Below are 20,687 nucleotides of genomic sequence, written 5' to 3'. Positions count from 1 at the left end.
TCTCTTGATTCTATAAAAGCCTTTTGAAGTGCAAAACCGTGTAACTTCAGCTAAATATCACCAGATAACACGGCTATGAAACCTCTTTGCAGCAGGTTGGGAGGATTGGGAGGATTGGGACCATCGTTCATGTCTTTGTTCCATTATTTACCTTCGATCAAAGTAGATTTTGTTTCACAGTTTAATTTGTGGAGCGCACTAAAGACTTCAGACTGGCGTGTGTCTGAAGTCGTTGGGTAGTAATCTTTTACTGTGGAAACTGGAGGTGTCTGTGTAGTCTGTCCCTAACTGAGGTTTTCATTTCTTTTGAATGTTTGTGAATGAGAGTCAGTAGATGAAGGCTGTCGTTTCATTTTCATTTTCCTTTTCTCTCTCACTAGGCGGAGCTGAAGTCTAAGAAAGCGGCTGAGTCATTTGCGTTGAGCATCGAGAAGTACAACCGAGTGGGAGGAGAGTTTGAGCAGAAGATGAGCGAGTCTGCCCAGGTCAGCCCCGAGTCCAGCTGGGCCCCGGAGCCACTTCTTCTGTATCCATCTCTCCCTCCCTCTGATGTGGTGTTGTTCTGTATTTCCTCTCCTCTCTGGGGTTTTATCTTTCAATTCATCTCAGTGAATCACTCGCTTCGTAACCTCTCACCACACAAACACTCCACTCCGTGCTTTTATTTATTATCCCACATCATGCCCTCCCCAAAAATGGAAACCTCAACCACAGCCTCGAAAAAAAAACATCTGCCTGCACTTCCTGTCCCCCCCCGCTCATTACCTTTAATCACTGCCTCCACACATCCATGGTTACTGCTGCTGTTTCCATGGACATTTTCATCAAACCCCAATGAGCGCTTCAGATTCTTGCATTTGAATTCATAACAAAAATCCTTCTGACCAAGTATCTCTTGTAAAAGCTCTGAAGGGCAAAGTCTGGGAAATATCATCCTGGAAATTAGTTTTATTGTGAAAAGATTGAGGAAGATAAAGAAGGAGATCAAATGAATCATCAAATATATAAAAGATTAAGATTTTACAGGGATTTAAAACAAAATCTCAAAACATTTCAGATGCTACAAAGAAGAAATGTTTTTGGTTTGTCACAACACAATATCGCAAAAACAACTTAAATGGATAGTTCACCAAAAAACATTGTGTGTGGGTTTGAGTCCATAAAACACTTTTGGAGTTTCAGGGTTAAACAGCGTTGCAGCCAAATCCAGGAGGTTAAAGTAACTGGTGACAGATTCTTCAAACGTCATCACTTGCCCCTTGTGGGAGAGCCTAGGGGCTACGTGCACATATCCAGATGTGAGAGTTTGCAGTAAAGCCTGTAGCAGTGGGGCAGCAGAGACTGGAGTGTTCTCTGGGTTTACTGCAGTCTAGAATAGAGCAGTGTTTTATGTTTCCTCTGTCTGCCCAGATTCTGCGCGGCTAATCGGAGCAAAGGGGCTGGCGAAACTCTCTTCTCTACCAGGAGCCAAATCCACTATATCAAGACAATTCCCCTGAAACATACAGCAGCAAATGAGCTGTCTGAAGAAAGACCAGGATCAAACTTAAATCCTCTCAAATTATCGCTGGTTTTAACACCCTGGCAGCCCACGGCCTCCTCTGCTGGCTGAGCGCCTCTATAGAGTGAAGTCCATTAAAAGGCTACTTTCACTGTATTGTAGAGAAGTGGGGTTTTGAATTTCTGGTTTATTAGATTCTGGTTGGGAGTTGTCGCGAAACTCACACCATCACGCAGAGATGGAGAACGGAGAAAGTTGTGTGTTAAAAGAACGAAGCAACAGAAACTAATACTGAGCAAGAAAAGTAGTTTGATCTTCTCAGCAAATTGAAGTGTAGGTTTGATGATTATTCAAGAGAAGTAGATGAACCAGCAGTAGAGTTTTAAAGGTTTCACAATGTTTTCTTTTGTTTTCTCATCCGTGATTGTGTTTGTTTGAGAAGAAGTTTCAGGGAATCGAGGAGGCTCACCTACGGCAGATGAAACAGCTGATCAAAGGCTACTCCCACTCCATAGAGGACACTCACGTCCAGGTGGGACAGGTACGTCCACTGACTCCTGCTTCACGAGAAGAAAACACTTCCTCTCAAAGTATCTGTCATCGTTTTCTGAAAGGTTTCCTTCTTTCCTTTGTAAATCTTTTCAAAAGATATAACTTTTTTAAGGGTATTTCATTTTTTACAATCAAAGCACTGTTATCTCCTCGGTCAGTTGGTTGTTTATTTTTTTGAAACCTCAGTCAACGGAGAAACACAAGTCAATTTTGTCATTTTCAATAATTATAAACAATATTTCCAGTCAAAAGTTAGAGTAAGCATCCACCAAAGAACTATTATCTACTGCAGGTTAAATAGAAGTTATGTAAAACAATCTATTGTGCGACTTTATATACATCATATTGTGTGTTTTATTACTACCACTAGAGGGCACTAGAATGAGAAATTGAATACATGTTTACACTAATTTATGCACAAGCTTTAAGGTTTATCTAACATTTATCCATACTTTTTTATTTGACCACATACAGCCTTAATAACAAATCCAGAAAAGACCAAGTAATCACTCTCTTCTTCTCCGCTGCAGGTGCACGAGGAATTCAAGCAGAATGTGGAAAACATTGGCATCGATAACCTCGTTCAGAAGTTTGCAGAGCAGAAGGGAACAGGCAAAGAGAGGCCAGGTAGTGTGAGGAAGTAAAAGAAGCTTGTGTAGCAATAAAATGATAAAGACGCTGACAACAACAAGGAGGAGGCCGTCCTCCATAGTGACATGATGATACACGTGTGTCTACATGGAGGCTGCACTCTGTGTGTGGATGATTCTTATCTGATCAAATCGCTTGTTGTCTGCAGCTCTTGCTGTTTTTGAAGAGTACCTGACGGGCTTGGTACCTGAAGGTGTGAAGAAGATTCGACCAAAAGCCTTCAGGATCCCCGGCTTAGGCAAGAGGGACAAGGAGCCAGACTCTACGTGAGTGCACACACACACACACACACAAACACGCACGCACGCACGCACGCACGCACACACACGCACACACACACACACACACACACACACACAGAGAGAGAACCTTTAAGTTTCCCCTCAGCAGCTCTGTTCAGCTGAGGTGAAGTGAGACAATATCATTTCACAACCAGAGTATTTCAATATAACCAGAAGCTGTGGAAACACTGGAAATGATTTCAGAATCTATATGTATGGACATGGCTGTTTATGAATTGTATTTCTTTAGTATTGATAATTTTCTTGCTTCCTTCTGTCTGAAATATGTATTTTCAGTCTGCTGCTGCCAAACAGGAGAAGTAGAAAAGTTATTTAGTTATGATCTGTCTGACTGAAATGTTGCAGTTATTACCACAGGAAGTATTTAAGTTTTAATGGGTTATTTTTCTCATAAAAGACAACAGAGAATATAGTTTTATTTCCATTAACTATCACAATTTCGTTGTGTTGTTCTGAGCTTCAGTTATGGAACAAAAGTGCGTTAATATTTACTTTGGTAAATCAGTTTGTTTGAATATCTGTTCTAAAAGTAGAGGAGACATTTGGAAAGCCAGGACCAGCAAAATTATCTTTACTCTTATTTATCACTTTATTGTAAAGCACTTTGTGTTACAGGTCACAGATCTTTTGAAATGTAATGTTACAATCCTCGTTCTCTGGGTTTCGCTTCAGTCTGAGTTACAACTGAATAATGAACACAAAAATAACATGATGTGTTCTTTTCTATTTGCAGGGATTCCGCAGTGCCAGAGACGGTGAGCATCTGCAGAACTTACACCAAAACAATGCAGCTCCTCTCAGTCAGACCGACTCCTAAAGCTGCACAACAGCCTGTGTGTGTGCGTGCGTGCGTGCGTGCGAGCATGTGTGTGTGTGCGTGTGTGTGCGTGCGTGTGTGTGCGTGAGAGTGTTTATATTTGGAAAGAAGGTGAGCAGGGAGCAGTGTGTGATAGTGACGGTGTGGGGTTTTCCAAGTTTATTCCTGTACTTCCGAGAAGATGTGTAGGAGATAATCTGGCTGCCAGACATGAAGTACGTAATAGTGTGTGTGTTTGTGTAAATGTCAGCCTGTGTGTTAGTGTGTGTGCAGACTGATGTGGAAGCAGAGAGTAAACTACAGAGCTCCTGGAGCTGCTATGTGACCCTTTGAAGGGCTTCATGTTTCCAACCATGTGAACAGACGTCATTTCAAAGCTTGTGACATAAGATAAAACATTCTCTGAAACTGTCACTTCACATTCAAGATGGAACAATCTACAATTTGTTTTAAAGTATTAGTATTTTTTCGATGTTTGCAGTTGTGTTGAGAACTCATTTGAATCAGTGTTCTGATTAACTTAAATAGAAACTTTAGGCAAAGTGTCAACCTGTAGAATTTAAAGCTTGATTTATTATAGTGGATAAAACAATGCATGTATCAGTGTAGATATAAAATATATTCATCCATACAGTCACACTATAATCTCCTGTTGTAGCCTGATCACACCATGAAGCACGGCTCAGAGCTGTTGGAGTTTTTCCCTAAATCAGATTGTGATCTAATGAAAAACAAAAACATCAGTAGGCACAGTTTCACTCGTCATGTCAACTTGACCTATTGAGATGTGTTTACTGAAATGTGATAGAATGAAATAAGATCTTTATATGTCCCCACTCAGTCTAAAAATAACTGCTCCTACGCTGCTGCTGCTGCTGCTGCTGCAAACACAGCTTGATGTTCAGATGTCCCGACACAATCACAGGATTTAAATCAAACTGACAGCACAAGCATCTTCATTTCACCTGTTGGTAATAACATGGAGAAGAGTATTACTCACTTACTCACACCCACTACTAAGGGGTAGGAGTTGTACTAGTATAGTCTTGTATCGCTCTATCCTTGACAAGGTCTGGTAGGTTTTTACTATTTTTGTACAAGTACTGGAGCATCATCTGGATAGACATGGATTAGAAGTCTTAAAGTGTAGTATATTGATTTTCCTGTCATAGATAGGTAACTTGCTGGGATGTTCATTGACCCATCGTGTGTGTGTGTTTGCTTCCATTCACATAGAATTCACCTCTGGAAGTAGATGATGAAGGATTTGTGATCCGAGCCGACAGCACCCACAATGATATCCTTTTTCTGTCATCTTCTTTTCCTGTTTAGTTTCTTTACCTTTTATTTTCAGTGTTTGAACAAACAAACGTACACAGAGCCCCGCCTCCACCACATCATTCAGCATAATAAGCATAATATGAAATCATCTGATTGATTTTCTATTGATTTATTGATAAATTAACCGAACGTTAATAACATCTGCACTGGAACAAACCATCTGTTGAATAATAAAGATTCAGCGACTTTAAAACCAATGACTCAAACTCAACATAGTTCAGTTGTGTCACCAACAAGTTTTAAATTCATAAAGCAGATTCTCATTTCTGAAATATGTCCCAGACTTTTCTGCCTCGCCAGACACAGCGTCTCTAATTAAACCTCATGAAGCCGCTGAATAGACTTTAATAAGACCCCGACCTTAGACTGGGAGGCTTTAAATGAAGCGTGATGAGAAGGTCGGAGGTCAGAGGTGGGGGTCGAACCAATTTGCTCGCCCAATCGGCTGCTTTCATGGCCTCATTAACTCAAGCCAGACAACTATAGCGATTTTAATCCCATTTGTCATTTAAGTGTAACACGAGTGCAAAGTGAAGGATGCAGTGAAGGATAACCTGATACTTCACGTCCCGGCTCCTCAGCCCCTGATCCACTTATCAGCGGTGGCTCTCAGTCTTCGTCATCCCCCCCCCCCCCCCCCCCCCCCCCACATGACATCACATGACGCAGACAGTGAGAGTCCAAAGAAAAGAGGAAGGAGGAGAGGTGACTGTCGTTGGGGGGGTGATGTTTTGACAGGAAGTGGCGGTTTGGCTGTTTGGCAGCTCTGCAGTCGTCACCTCTGCTGCAGCTGTTTGTGTTTTTGCACGTGTTCATCTCTCAGTGCTGCTCGTCATCATGTCCCTGTTGTCCTGATGTCTTCTCACTCCTCTTAAAGGGAATCACAGGGTTTGTCCAATCAGTGATATTCTCCAATGAGCAGAGGTAATAAAGCTCTGGTGCTCGCTGGTTTCTAATCCTTCTTCCAGTAAAAAGCTTGTTCTCCTTGACCCTCCGCTCTCTGTTTACGCTGCTCCGAGGAGAAGGAGAACAACTTCTTCTCCAGTGGCTCAGACTTTGAGGACGAGGAGCCCAAGAAGTTCCACATCCAGATCCGACCGGTCGCCACCAGCAGCCGCAGCAACTCTGGCGCCACCGAGAAGGAGCTGAAGGCGACCGTGGGGGCGCTCACCCTGCCGCCCAACCGAGGAGCAAGGCACCAGGTTGGGTTTGCTCTGGGTTTTCCCACAAGATACTAAGATTGCTTCCTACTTGACTTTATAGTTTGCTTAATTTGCCAGAACAAATTGATGTGACACACGTGCCCTCGTCAGATTTAGTTGTGTTTCGATTATGGGAGCAAATCATCTGTTGAGCCAACAGCGCCATGTTGGCATATAATATCAATGTTGATTAATGTGAACATTCAATTTATATGTATTCGTATATGAATGCAGTTAATCAAATACCACAGAAAACAACAATGGCTAACAACTTGTTATTCCGTGCCATAGCAGGGAACCATGTTATTACACTGGGTGACATATTCCATCATTATAGTGTGAACATGTGCTCTGCAGTTTATTCTGAGTCAATCCCTCACACACCATAATGCTGCTGCACATAACCATTAGTGCATCAAATGGACTTGATTATTATTAAGAGACAGACATTGTTGATGAAGGGATTTCACTCCATTGATCAGACCTGTCTCTCTCTCTCTCTGATTTTCAGGTCTCACGCAAGAGTAATTTTTCCAGTAAGTTCTGCTTCTGGAGAATTCCCGTTCCTGTCGTAGTAAAGAACAAATCTATTTGAAATGAACAGTCCAGTGCGTTTTACTGGTGTCGTTCTTCTGTATCTTTGAGTGCAGACCTCTGAGAGCTTCTGTTGTGTCTCTGCAGGAAACTCCAGCAGCGCAGGGGGTCGATTGGAGGAAGGTGACGCTGCCTCCCACAGGGGTGAGTCCAACCTGATTCCCTCTCTCATTCTGTTTGTTTGCTCATCAGTTAGTTTCCTTTTAAAAAACGGTTGGACACTATTCCTCACACACACACACACACACACAAACACACACACACACACACACACACACACACACACACACACACACACACACACACACACACACACACACACACACACACACAGTCGCTCAGGGCCACCTCTGTGTCCTCGGTGAAGCGATGATGCATCGGCACAGCGTCCCGCCACCTCCGCCCTGTTTCCCCCCCGACTGCAAATCTCTTAGCTGGCTGACCTTGTGTGAACCACCACCCTTCATTAGTCAACAGGCGGCTCTTCCACTCGTGCTCCTGAGCATGTTTTATCACCGGCAGGTTCATTAGCTGCCCGAAGGTTACGCTGGAGTGGGAGGCTCCGACCTGCTGCTTCACACCAGCGGGGGAATCTCTCTCTTTCTCTTTCTCTTTCTCTTTCTCTTTCTCTCTCAAATGCAGAGATGACAGATTAACAAAGAGCGACTGATTAAAGCGGCTGCTCCCCAGTGACAGCACTGGCTGCTGGTGATGAGCGGGACCATATTAATTGCTGGTATTTAATCATGGAGAGACTAATGGCTGATGGGTGAACTCTCATGTCATCTGGTCTCAGCCTGTCCCAGCCTCCTGCAGCACATTGATGAAGAACATTGGGTTTCTGATTAGTGCTGATTAGGGAGCATCCTCTGCAGTGAGTCACTCTGTGTGTGTGTGTGTGTGTGTGTGTGTGTGTGTGTGTGTGTGTGTGTGTGTGTGTGTGTGTATGTGTGTGTTTCAGATGGCGACCAGGAGGCTATGCGCAGGTCCACCTCCAGCCCTGATCACAGCAGGTGAGGTGTTATCCTTTCTTTTTCTTCCCTCTTCTTCAGTCAAGTCTGCACGAGACGCATGTTGAGGTTTAACTGCATCATCTGGGACCTTTCCACCAGTTTTCACCTCGGCAGGTTTCAACCTCGTGGCTTTTTCAGTCATCATCTTGATTTCATCCATCGTTTAATCTATTTATTACTTAAAGTTTATCTTAAGTGTCAATGTCTTTGAGGGATACTACACTTTCCCAATAAGAGCGTTTGATTTCCGATATGCACCAATATAACAGCTTTTATTTTGCAGAATAAACAATGCAGAAAACATTATTTATTATATTTAATGTAAATAATTCTCTTGATTTCTCTCTTCCTCCGTCCTCCACATTCCCTCGTTTTTTAATCTCCTCTCACTTACACCCACACATCCGTTCTCCCTCTGCCTTCCCTTTTATTAGCCCGCCCTCTCATCAGTCCTCCGCTCTGTCTGATTTCCTCTTGTTTCTTTTCTTCCCTTCTCTCCGTCAGGTTGAGCTCCACGGCGTCGGGCTCAGACAGTCTGTTTGGACCTCCGCTGGACTCGGCCTTCAAGTCCAAGAGCTTCGACAGCCGGGAGCAACTCAGAGAGCAGAACAAGTTCCGCGCATCTGAATGTAAGAGAAGTTCCAGTGTTAATATTATGTTTTGTTTAATTATTCATAGACCCTATTGGCTCAGTGCAAATGGACTGTGTTAGTTCATTTAGATAAAAATCTTTTTCTCTATTTTATATTGCACATTAATGCAGATTATTCTAATGGTTTCTGTTAGTTTTTCTGTCTGTAGATTGTTGCAGACCCGGGGATGTGTATCGAGTAGTTTCAATAAACTGCACATCTAGATTCTCTCTATGGAAACACATGAATCAACATGACATAGTCACAGCCGAGTTCAGTTGCTCACTATAATATAATCAATAAACACACACATGATAAACAAATTTAGATTTTGAATTAATCTCTGCTAAGTAAAGGCAGGAAATCATATCAATAGAATGTCACCAATATTAATAAGTCAAACTGAGAGGAAGATCATATTGAGACTGGTCTTTGATAAATGAGAACTGAACAAGCTGGTCTGGTATTAATGGGGCAGTGTCCGAGTCTGTTTGTCCCCTCAACCCAAACATACTCAGAACCAGTTTGTCCCCTGAGTATTTACATGTTGAAGTAAAACCTTCAGTTTAATGCTGAACTGTAAATCAGATAAAAAGACTTAGAGGTAACATAAAAAAAAAGTTTATCTCTGACATTCATCCAGGAAACTTAAAATATGAAAAATTCTAAACAGAGTTTAATGTATTTGTTAGAGTGGCAGTGATTCAGGAAGCCGGGGATCGTGGGTAATATCCAGCGTTCAGTTGTGTTTCAGTTCAGTGAGCCGGACTGATGCAGTCGGAGGTTGATGGATCGTCTCTGTTCAAACTCAGAGCTCAAACTACATTAATCATCTTTGAGCTGTTGCACAGTAAAAGTTACACAGAGTTGCTTTAAGCACCTGCTCCCTTGAAAAATATAACCTACACTTTGTGCCTCCTTAAATCAAATTAACTTTTTCAATGTAAAAATATTTGTCCTGAATATTTTCACAGATCAATAAAGTCTAATTGAGTTTGATAATCTCCACTCAGATGCTGCCTTCTCATCTGACTCCTCCTCTCCTGAGAACGTGGAGGACTCTGGTCTGGACTCTCCTTCCCATCAGCCCCTTGGGCCCTCGCCAGAGCCGGTGGGCTGGGCAGCATGGCCTCCCGTGTCCCAGAGTAAAGATCAACCTCAGACTCAAACGCTGGGTCGGCCTGTGGACCCTTTCCTCTCTGTCTTCCGTGACCCCTCCCCCGGTGGCAGCCCTTACCCCCAAGAGGACCCTTCCAGCGTCTGGTCCGTTGCCCCATCGCGTCCTTCTCGTGTGCCCCCCGACATGGACCCCTCAGCGATTCAGTTTCCTCCCTTTTCTCAATCCCTCCCCCCGCCTGAGATGGAGTCGTCTGTGTGGAACTGTAAACACATCCCCCCCGAGGATCCCTTCCTCGCTGCGTTTGAGAGGACCGTCACCCAGGAGACCATAAACCTGTCTGACGCCTGGGCGCGCCCACCGCCTCGCTCGACCCAGGAGAGCAGGGGGAAGGAGGTGAGAGGGGACCCGTTCTCCATGAACACCACTGAAACTAAGAAACACCCGACCTCCTCCTCCTCCTCGTCCTCCTCCTCCACTCGTAGAGACAGAGACAGGAAACGAGATCGCAGCCTTCCTCCTCCCGTTTCCTCCGATGACCCGTTTGCCATCACGATGATCGGCAGCCCCACGCACCAGTCGACCCTGGCAGCAGCAGCTGGATTAATCCCACTGCACAGCACCAGCAGCAGCAGCAGCCACATGGGAAGCAGCTCTGTGGGCAGCAGCAGACTGGGACTTGACTCTAACTCAGGCTCTTTGCCCACAGCTCAGACAAAGAAGGAGCTGATGCACTGGAACTCGCTCCACAACCCGTTCAGCGAGAGCGTCTCCAAAACACAGGAGGGGGGAGGCAAAGGAGAGGGGGGGGCAGGAGGGGAGAGGAGAAAACATCGGTCATCGGAGAACGAGCCACGCAGGAACGCCCCCCCCGCTCACCAGGCACTCGGGCCCACAGGAGGACCTGTGTTTCTCGACTGACAAGGACCAGGACTGCCTGGATCTCAACACTCAGATCACCTGCAGCCTCAGCTCCCACAAGGGTATTAAGGGATTACCTTTTTACAGAAGTTTAATTCTCATATAAAAGCAAATAATGACTCTGGGGGCGGGGCCAACACAACCAAACAAAACATACAAGTACTTAAGTTCAGTTTTCAATTACTAAACTTGGGTATTTCTATTTTATGTTAGTTTATACTATGTTAGTTTATACTACTACTATGTGGGGATTAACTTTTAGTAACTGGGCATCTACTGGACGATGAAAATGTATGACTGCAGTTCTAAATCAAACATTTACAAGATATCACCTCCATCAAGGCCCAATGTAACTCTTAATCATACACTCATAGAAATCAGTCCTTCAATTACTTTGGATTAAGAACCATGAATTATTCCTGGGAAATGTATGAAAATGTCTAAAAACGCTCCATCTCACTGTGGTTATGAAACGGTAAATCACAACTAGCAGTCGTCACTATCATCAGGTTCACGTTAAATTATATCTTGTCATATTTACATAAGAACTTAACTTGTTAAAGGTCTGAGAGGCTTAAACATTATGAGTAATACAAGAGAGAAATATCCTGAATATTCCGACACCAGCAGGAAACTAATTCCCTCAAATAAACCAACAGATAAGAGAATGTTCCCAGGAGCCAGCTCGTTCTGGCAGCGCTGCGTTTTCCTCTCGTCTCCTTTTGTTCCGAGCAGCGATTCAGGCTGTTCCTCTTCCTTTGTGTGTTTCAGATTAAGCTTTGGGTCATTTTCTGTCATTTTCTGTCTTTGTCTTTGGAAGGGTCCAAGCACAACTTCAGACAGGACACAGCTGAGGCGGTCGCAGCTGCTCCTCAGAGAGCGCCCCGGGTCAAGAGGAGCTCGGGAAGAATCAGCAGCTATGAGAGGGTGAGTGCGAGGCACCGAGGTAACAGCTCAGCTAATGTGAGGAAACCATTTATAAAAATATATCTCACTACTTTATTCTTGAGCCAGAGTGGCCGTGGTACCCAGATGAATTATTTATATCACAGTCCTTTTTCGAACAGATACAAAGAGCAATTGAATGCATCTTTTAATAATTTTTCTACTGGTCTCTAACCTGTTAAGTCTGAATATTAAACCGTCTCTGTCCCCGCTGGTCTCAGTCGCGCTCCCTGTGCTCGTCCCCTCTGCCGGAGCCCAGCCCCTCCCTCACCTCCTCCTCCTCCTCCAGTCCCAGTGAGTGGGGGCCTCAGGCCAGAGACACCGAGTGGGGGGGTCCCAACCGACCTCCCAGTCCTCCCAGGGCGGGGCAGGCCTCGCCGCTGCCCTACCAGCACCAGGACCACCAGCAGAGGCCGTGTAGGTCTCAGCCCCAAAATGAAGTCACACTAACCAGACAGAAATATGTTAAGAGAGAAACATGTAAAAGTATGTGTCTGTGAAAAGGCTCATATCGGTCAATGTGATTAAGTAATTGATCCAAAATGTCAAACTATTCCTTTAAAAGTGTCTGTTCACGTTCACCCTGGTTCATTAGTACCATCAACATTTGTTCCTCCCAGTGCACCTGTCCAGAGGTCCCAGTCCCATTTCCCTCAGCACACAGGAGGCCTGGCCAGTGGCAGCAGCCATAACTGAGTACATCAACGCCTACTTCAAAGGTGGACAGCATAACCGGTGAGTACCAGCAGCTTTCTACAGAACCAGTCCAGTTCTGGTCTCTTCTGTGTTGGTACTGTTGTAATTATCCGTCGGGGGGGCTTGTTGAACCGTGTCCTTGTCTCTCTGTCTTCCGGCAGCTGTCTGGTGAAGATCACCGGGGACCTGACCATGTCCTTCCCAGCAGGCATCACCAGGATCTTCACGGCCAACCCCAACGTCCCCGTCCTCAGCTTCCGGCTGGTCCACATGTCCAGGATCGATCACTTCCTGCCAAATCAGAAGCTGCTCTTCAGGTCCATAGGCTTTATCTGCTGGTTTTGCATCCCAAACTGGTTTTGTTCCTGTATGAAATCTAACCGCTCTCTGCTGTGTTGTGCACAGTGACCCGTCTCAGAGCGACCCGGACACCAGGGACTTCTGGTTCAACATGCAGGCTCTGCAGATCTACCTGCAGAGAGAGGCTGAGCTCAACCCCCAGGCTTCTTATTACAACGTGGGCCTGCTGAAGTATCAGGTCACAAACACTTCCTGCTTCCTTTACCCTTTGAACTATTTCTTACTCATCACAGACACAATTTTTCCTCATCTAACTGTAATGGTTTCAAAGACGTTTTTTAACTTGTTTTTTTTATATATATATCCAATATTAATACTTTATTTTACAGGTCTTTCATTAATAATAACAATAATAATAATAATTTATTATGTTTCTCCCATTGATTATAACAGAAAACCTTATTCTTCATATCTGTAGAAGATGTTTTATATGAGAAATTTTAGTCTTTTTTTTTAAACAAAACTTTTGGGGCAACTTTAAAGAAGTTATATAAACATTAGTGACAGATCAAATGAAGTCAAGAGTAAAAATCATCTTAAGTGAGTTTATGTGACCTAAAGAAGAAACCCAACCTCCCCTGGACTCTTCATGTCTTCCTCCTGTCTTCATGAAGACATTAACCGTCTCCGTCGTCCCTCAGGTGTCCTCTCAGGATCCGGGCCGAGCTCCTCTCCTGCTGTCGGCCGAGTGTCAGCGGAGCGGCACCGTGACCCGAGTGTCTCTGGATTACCACTGCTGCCCGGCCACCGCCCCCTCCACCCAGCTCACCGCCGTCCAGGTGCTGCTTCCGTTAGACCACACGGCCACCGACCTGCAGTGCCAGCCGCCGGCCTCCTGGTGAGCAGAGAGGATCCCTGTTTGTTGGGACTGTTTTGACCGTCAGCCTCCTGTAGCTTATTTCTCTGATAAACATGAACAAGAGGAAATGATTGAAATGCACAAACGGATCCTTGTGATCATTATATCACAGGTTGTGAGTCTGGGATGGAAAACAAAGTGTTTTTAAAGGTCAGCTGGAGAAACAAATGATGTCTCACAGACACTGAGGTTTATCATCATCATCTTGAGTCTGACGGATGTCACAGTGACATTTCTGTGAAGGGTCTGAATTCTCCTACGTTTTTTAAATGATCTATGAAAACCTCCATTTGTGGGTTTGAGAGAAGTTTAAAGACAAAAGTTTTGATAGATTGTCAGACCAGCTCTCACTCGAGATGATGTCGTCCCCTCTCGCTCTAAAGGGCGAATTCATCATCAGACACGCATCATAATAAATAAATAACAGGATAAGGGATGAATAAGGAAATGTTATAATATGAAGTTGAGGGGCTCTAATTTAATTATAACTATAACTGTTGACAGCAAATTAACTCAGTTTAAGATTATAGATAAATAATCTTGTTTCTGTGATTCAAACTAAAGTCAGGACTGTATTTAAACAATATTGATTCTCTAATAATTCGTTTTTTAAGAAACTTTGTATTATTTTCATGTTGGAGCTAAATGTATTTGATTGTGTTGTTGTGTTTTTCTGCAGCACATCGACCACAAATGTGGATCTAGAGGTTATTTTATAGAAAATCTTAGTTTTAAATATAAAAAAACACTTTGTGGGAGAGACGTCGATTGGAGTCATTGCAGTTCTGGTTTAACGTCCATTTTCCCTGTTTTCCTCCAACTTGAGCTGCTTGTTCGTGAAGATTATGTCCTTTAGTAATATTTATTGATCCTGCCTAAGTAAAAGAAAATGAAGGACGACTGAGATGGATTCACAGGAGAGCGTTTTATAGGAAGTCAAAGGAGGGAGATCAAGGAGCAGCTCAGGCCTAACGACCCGTTTATTTCCCTCGACAGGAACGTAGAAGAGAGACGGCTGCTGTGGAAACTCCCCAACCTCTCGCCGACCAATCACAGTAAAGGTCAGAGCCTCTCCGCTTCTATCTTCTGTCTCTCGTTGTTGAAGGAACCTCATCCACATCTCAACGTTCTCAGCTCGGCTCGCGTCATCCGCACACGTCTGATTCTTCTAAATCGAGCCAGAGCTCTCATCTCCTCGTCTTCTGGGCGGTTCTCCCTCGCTGCATCGTGTCAGACAAATGTTGAAACGAGTAATTAAGAGTAAAAGAAATCCTCTTTTAAAAAAAGCTGAAATCAGGAGGCGTATCATTACGTTTTTTAACTGCAGCATTAGCATTGGAACGATGCAGCTGCTCTCCTCCGCCCGGTGGAGGAGCCTCTGACTGCAGCACTGATATAAAGATGAGCAGGAGATCTTAATCTTTTATCACGTGTCCAGTTGATCCTCGCTTGGATTTCAGGAACCAAACGGCTCCGGAGAAGAGGCGGGACGTCGGAGTGGAGTTTTGTGGCTCGACTTTAGGAGAGAAAAGCCTCAAATGAACTCGGCTCTGAGCTCACCTGTGTCTCTTTGTTCCACATGCCCACATTTCTCCTTTTTTTTTATTTTCCACTTAATGATATATTATTAGATCAGTGTGAAGCTCCTGGGCTGAAAGGGACCAGTCACCGGCGTCAGTGATGGATGAGAAGTTAAAGCCTGAAAACATTCACGTCTCTGGTTTATAAGCCGCTGACAAAAGCACTGAAGGGTCACCATTACTCCTCCCTGTCCCTTTTTAAGATGCTGCTCAACACTCTGCTCAATACTAAAATGTCCAAGTGCAGTTTGATGTAATGAATCACGTCTGACAGCTTCGAGTCAAATATTACTTCTTTTTTTTTTTACTGGACGTCTGGTGTTACTCAATAACTTGTGTTCATTTACTCACAGATGTCGTGTATAGGGACTTTCAAACTAATCTTCATCCACTGGTTTGATGCTTTAAAAACATGAAAACAGCAACTGGGAAGATCAGCAGCGTCCCAGTTCTTAAGATTTTCATTTTTCACCTTTTCATCCGACTCTCACTGTTTGCACCACAAACTGTTTATATTGATTTATCAGTTAAAAGAAAGAGAAACATCCACTGTGTTGTCCTTGCTGTGAATCACTCTGTCTTGCTGTCTCCGTCCCTCTGTGTCTCTCTCTCTGTCCGTCTGCCCCGGCTCAGGCTCAGGGACCCTGTGTGCCAGCTGGCAGTGCCTGGAGGTTCCCCGCGGCCCCCCACCCAGCCTGGCCGTGCAGTTCGAGGGCTCCGGGGCGTCGCTGTCGGGCATGGACGTGGAGCTGGTGGGAAGCCGCTACCGCATGTCGCTGGTCAAGAAGAGATTCGCCACAGGTGACGAGCTGATGAGTGGAGGAGGAGCTTTCATGACACATCAGGAAAACACATTTTGTAGATTATTTTACTTCCCTTATATAAAGAGTTTTACATTATAAGATATGTTTAAAAAAAAGTGTTTGACAGTTTAAATGATGGTAGAAGTGGGTTCTTTCTTTCTCAGTTGTTATATTATTCTTATTCTTAAAAACGTGATCGATTAATGGATTTACAGAAAATCAAATTCTATAATTCTGATTTGGGAAATAAATAATTTCTAAATGTCAAATTAATATTTTTCTGTTTCCAGCTCCTGAATTAAGAGAATGTTCCTGCTATTTAATTGTGCGTTGAAAATCCTTACTCTTGGATTGTTGCCCATGTTGGAACAAGACGATGTTCCTTTTCTAATGAGACGTAGAACCAGCTGCTTTATTCATGGACAATAAATCAATAATTTAGATGGACTTTTTTAAACAGATAATCAAAAACAAACTTTTTGGGTTGTCAGGTTGATAAAACCTCTGCTGACCTCTTTTGGTTCAAAGAGGATGAAGATGATCTAGACCAGAATTAATTTGTTTATATAATATAGAACAGAACAAATAAATCCACCAGTAACAGCTTCCAACGACTCTAACAAAATTATAAATGATTTGAAAAACCTAATGGATAGATTCATCTGTAATATAACAATATAAATAACTTAAATATGTTAAATGTAATTGTTTTTTATCAGAGATTCATTGGTTTAAATCTCATGAAGAAGAAAATGTCAAATATTCCTTTAAAAATTGTGACAAGTCCATGAGTGTCAGTATCATCCTTGTTTATCAGATGATTATTCACGTGATGAAGTTTTTCTTTTCTCTCGCTCCCTCTACTCGCTGACACATTTCCTGGTTCTATCGTTTCCTCAGGGAAGTACATGGCCGGCTGCTCCTTGTGAATCACGCGCCCTCTCTGGCGGGTGAGAGAACTGCGTCGGAGTCGAGGAGATGATCGGTGGTGACGAGGAGGCTCCAGCTCGGCCTCGAGGACAATGTGCACTTAACTTCTGATGGTGTCCTGCAGCTTTAGGACCAAGCCTTTCCCCTTTCCTTCCTCTTCTCCTCCTCCTCTTAATTTAAGTCGTGTGTTGTAACTCGCTCCTCCTTCCTCTCCCCGGAGGGAAAGTCTTTCTTCTCTCCCTGGACGCTCCTCTGCTCACATCCTGCTCTGTGTGCCTTTGTAGGTAGAGACTGCAAACTCCACTGGAGGTCAGAGCTTTCCTTGAGCTACAGAGGAAAGTAAAATACAGAGCGATCGAGTCCTTTGTGATCGAGACCTGAGACAAACAGAACCGTTTGTGAACCTGCTGTTTGTTTCCATTAGAGGTTTTTGTGACGTTGATATTTGATTAAAAAAATAAATAAATGTGCTCAATGGTTTTTGGTTTACACCAATTTATTACACATCGTGACCAAGTACAAAATACAGCTGAACTATGCAGTTTCTTACAGACCATCATCCGTCCTTGGGCTAGCTAAAGTGTAGTCAAGAACAGGCTTAAAAATACACAAAAATAAGGGTTCAGTATACTTGTGAGGAACCAAATCTAGTTCAATAAAAAATAATCCTCCGCCCAAAAATCTAAAACAGCCTTACAAAACATTACAATGTACACTTAGAAAGAACTTTTTTTTGTTGTTGTTTAAATCCCCAAAGGACTTGAAGGCAAACGACTGTGACGAGAGGCACAAGTTACAAAAAGCCTTAAATAAAGTCAAGCTCGAGGTTTCTCATCGCTACGACAAAATCATATGAGGGGATGGGGGGGGGGTCAACCAAACACAAAGCTTCTGTGGATCAAAGCAGAAGATTTCATATAAATAGAGATTTCTCTTGTGACAGTTTAACAGGTTTACTCGGGTGCACGTCACCACAAGTAGAAACTGAATCTCACACATTGAACAATCGAGATTGGAAACCGATTTTTCACGCACACACACACACATCAGTCTAATCAATTACACGTCTGGTACAGTTTGAGGAGAGCGATTAGGCAAAGACCGAAGGCCACAGAGCACACACATCATTTCTACATCATATAAAGATATATATATATATTTATATATAATTTATCGTTATGGACAAATTCCCCCAATCACGAACTGTATTTTTTTCTTCTATCTAATCCAAACGGAGTATAAGACTTTATCTGAGTAACAGCATGAGGTTTGAGTATCGGCGTCTGGGGGGGGGTGGTTGTGGGGGGGGGGGTGTGTGTGCCGGTTCAGATGCCAACCACGTCCTTTTCCTTGGATCAGGGTTTTGGTTTTAAAGGCCCAGAGCTTCATCTTCCCTTTGAAATGTAAGACCAGTTGTAATCAGGACAATCCGACCTGATTCCAGTTTAACATCCCATCATCGTTAAGATTACTGATCTGGATTCGTTCCCAACTCGGTGTTGATGGAGTGAAACCACAGCCGGTCGGCACACATCAGTCCCTGGATCCTGAATTCATGTTCCGGGAGGACTTATTTACATGGGACACACAAACAGTGGCTACATCTTTTCTTTTTTTTAATACTTGCCTCGTGTCATCTGAGCCGAACGGAGCACAGCATAGAAATCTATTGAGGTAAACAAACTATCAGTGTACACAGCCCAGGTGATAGACTGTTCCCTGCCTGACGGACTGAGCTGGTGGGATGGACTGAGGGAAAAGGTCCTTTGGGTCATTAGGTTGCATGTTGGTGATTCTATTCTCTCTTTTTCTTCCGTGTGAGGCAACGAGGAGCAGACGCCGACACCCGACCGACGCTCAAGGTGCTTCGAACGTCAGAGGTTCGGAGACGATACATTCATACTGCGGTAGAGGCACAGCTGAGGGACAGATGGACAGCATCTGCACTGGTGCTTTCAAAGTTGGCGATCTAAGGCACTCAAATGACACTATGGCACAACTAGTTTGAAATTTGAGAGAGAGGAACAAAAAGAGTCACACAAACACCACACACCAGCACTCGAAGATACACATCCAATAGAAAGGTACTGCACAAAGTCATTCACAGTTGCAACAAAAAACAAAAAGGAAACAGAATCCGACCTGTGTTAACGCCCCCGTGAGGAAAGAAAAGACGAGAGTTTCCTGGGACAAAGATCACCAACTTTACAAACTAGTGAGGGGGGAGGGGGAGGGGGGGGGGGGGACTGACATTGCTACTCTCTATGTACACTGCACACACCGACTGCAGAGGGATGCGTTGTGCTCGGCTAGAAAAAAGCCACTTGTGTCCCGTAAGGCCTCAGAAGGCCCCTGCAGGGTCACACCTCTTAGAGCCGGTGAAGCTGGTCCTCGTGGCTTCCTGTCTGGACTGGACTCACATCTCCTGCAGAGGGTGGCTCATGTCGATCCTCTCTCTCTTGACAGCCGGCTCAGTAGGTCCTCTGGAGGTGTCGGCGTCGCTGCCCAGGTCGCTCATCTCGTCAGAGAAGGACGCGTCTAGAGGGAGGGAGGGAGGGAGGGAGGGATGGAGGGAGGGATGTGTTACAGGAGAAATCATTGGCCACAGTGAAACCAGATAACGTGGGGCAGGAACTAGAGAAAAAATGTGCAGCTAAAAGTTTAAAGCTAAAATATAAGAACTTTTCTCCACAATATTTAAGTCTGTAAAATGAGCAAAGTCTGGTTGTGTGTGAAAGAGCAACTCTGATCAATATTTAAAACTTATTCTGAGGGACAGACTAACACTTTGCTGGTCATCTCATCTGACCTGTGTTTTACTAACGCTGTGACGATACTAACCTTGTTTTTATAATGTGGTAAAGAGTTGTAGATTGTATACACTGACATAAAATCAAGCAATTTGAAAAAGCAGCTTACCTTTCTCCAGGAGTGAAGGCATCATGGAGGTCAGGTCACTGAACTGTAATCAAAGAGATGATTGGTCAACAAAACCATTTTCAAGGTCTTTTTGATTTCAGTGTTTTGAGCAGTTTCAGAGTTCCTCTCTTACCTCGCCCATGACAGCGATGGGAGTTTCTCCGGTGGCCTGAGCCACTCGATGCTCCACCAGGTAGAACATGTACTCGTCATACAGGAGACGGATCAGGTGGAAGGAGCCGAAACTGGCTGCACTCCGCAGAGTAAGGTCTCTGATCACCATGGAGCTACGGGACGGACAGAGAGAGAGAGAGAGTCACAGATAAGACGTCGGATCTCCTGTCGTACAGCGCTTACTTAACAATCTGAGCAGTGAAGGAAACTGAAGAATGTGATCCAGTATGTGCGTTACCTGTAGAAAGACCATTTGAGCAGGAACTGCCGAGCAGCTTTGGGGAAGCTGGGGCTGCCCTGGTGCGGCTTCAGGACCTGAGAGACCACGTTGTCGAGCCAGGTCGCCCACTGATCCAGGGAGCTCTGCTGCTGCAGGGTGACTTTGAAGTCCTGCTCCAGACGCTGGACCACGCTCTCGTCACACTGACACACCCACGACGCCTGCTCCTGTGGGACCCAACAGAACACGAGCGCACACGTTCAGCGAGAGAGAACAGCACAAAGTGAGAGTGTCGACAAACACGTGACAGTGAGACATGAAGATTTGACCTGAGGTAAAGGGACGGACAAGTTTACCTGGACGTTAGCGAAGTCCACCCTGTTGAGGTCGGACAGCATCTGGTTGATCTGGGAGGTGTTCTGCAGGACGGCCCGAGCTGCCTGGGCCAAGTGGTTCAAACTGGTGTAACGTCTCAGAGTCTGAGCGAAGGCACTGACCACGGCCACCTGAGGAGCAGAGGGCACACACTCGTGTTGTCATATCACTCGGGTCAGACCC

The 20,687-nt window shown here is 44.4% G+C and overlaps 2 protein-coding genes across 2 annotated transcripts in view; one reads left to right on the top strand and one right to left on the bottom strand.

Annotated features, from left to right (window-relative positions):
• The window catches only part of fcho1 (FCH and mu domain containing endocytic adaptor 1), a 41,785-nt gene extending 24,490 nt beyond the window's left edge, over window positions 1–17,295 (top strand). Inside the window, 22 exon segments of the mRNA XM_053430989.1 lie at window positions 381–485; window positions 1,944–2,042; window positions 2,584–2,680; window positions 2,853–2,970; window positions 3,740–3,761; window positions 5,060–5,120; window positions 6,173–6,366; window positions 6,878–6,902; window positions 7,048–7,104; window positions 7,922–7,973; window positions 8,478–8,602; window positions 9,619–10,589; window positions 10,591–10,705; window positions 11,464–11,570; window positions 11,810–12,005; window positions 12,209–12,323; window positions 12,446–12,601; window positions 12,690–12,822; window positions 13,286–13,482; window positions 14,500–14,564; window positions 15,717–15,884; window positions 16,787–17,295. Coding sequence (XP_053286964.1) covers window positions 381–485; window positions 1,944–2,042; window positions 2,584–2,680; window positions 2,853–2,970; window positions 3,740–3,761; window positions 5,060–5,120; window positions 6,173–6,366; window positions 6,878–6,902; window positions 7,048–7,104; window positions 7,922–7,973; window positions 8,478–8,602; window positions 9,619–10,589; window positions 10,591–10,705; window positions 11,464–11,570; window positions 11,810–12,005; window positions 12,209–12,323; window positions 12,446–12,601; window positions 12,690–12,822; window positions 13,286–13,482; window positions 14,500–14,564; window positions 15,717–15,884; window positions 16,787–16,815 — 3,207 coding nt within the window. The 3' untranslated portion in view covers window positions 16,816–17,295.
• rfx2 (regulatory factor X, 2 (influences HLA class II expression)) lies at window positions 17,292–20,635 on the bottom strand (the record flags this gene model as incomplete). Its single annotated transcript, XM_053430988.1, is given in 5 exon segments — window positions 17,292–19,354; window positions 19,736–19,778; window positions 19,869–20,022; window positions 20,148–20,356; window positions 20,486–20,635. Coding segments are annotated over 5 exon segments (678 nt in total), but the record flags the coding sequence as incomplete, so codon positions are not given.
• Between the last annotated feature and the right edge of the window lie 52 nt (window positions 20,636–20,687).

Source organism: Pleuronectes platessa, chromosome 9 (assembly GCF_947347685.1).
Source record: "Pleuronectes platessa chromosome 9, fPlePla1.1, whole genome shotgun sequence".
Classification (NCBI taxonomy): domain Eukaryota; kingdom Metazoa; phylum Chordata; class Actinopteri; order Pleuronectiformes; family Pleuronectidae; genus Pleuronectes; species Pleuronectes platessa.
The sequence above is the reverse complement of the archived record's forward strand: the minus strand, read 5'-3'. Positions and strand labels throughout refer to the sequence as shown.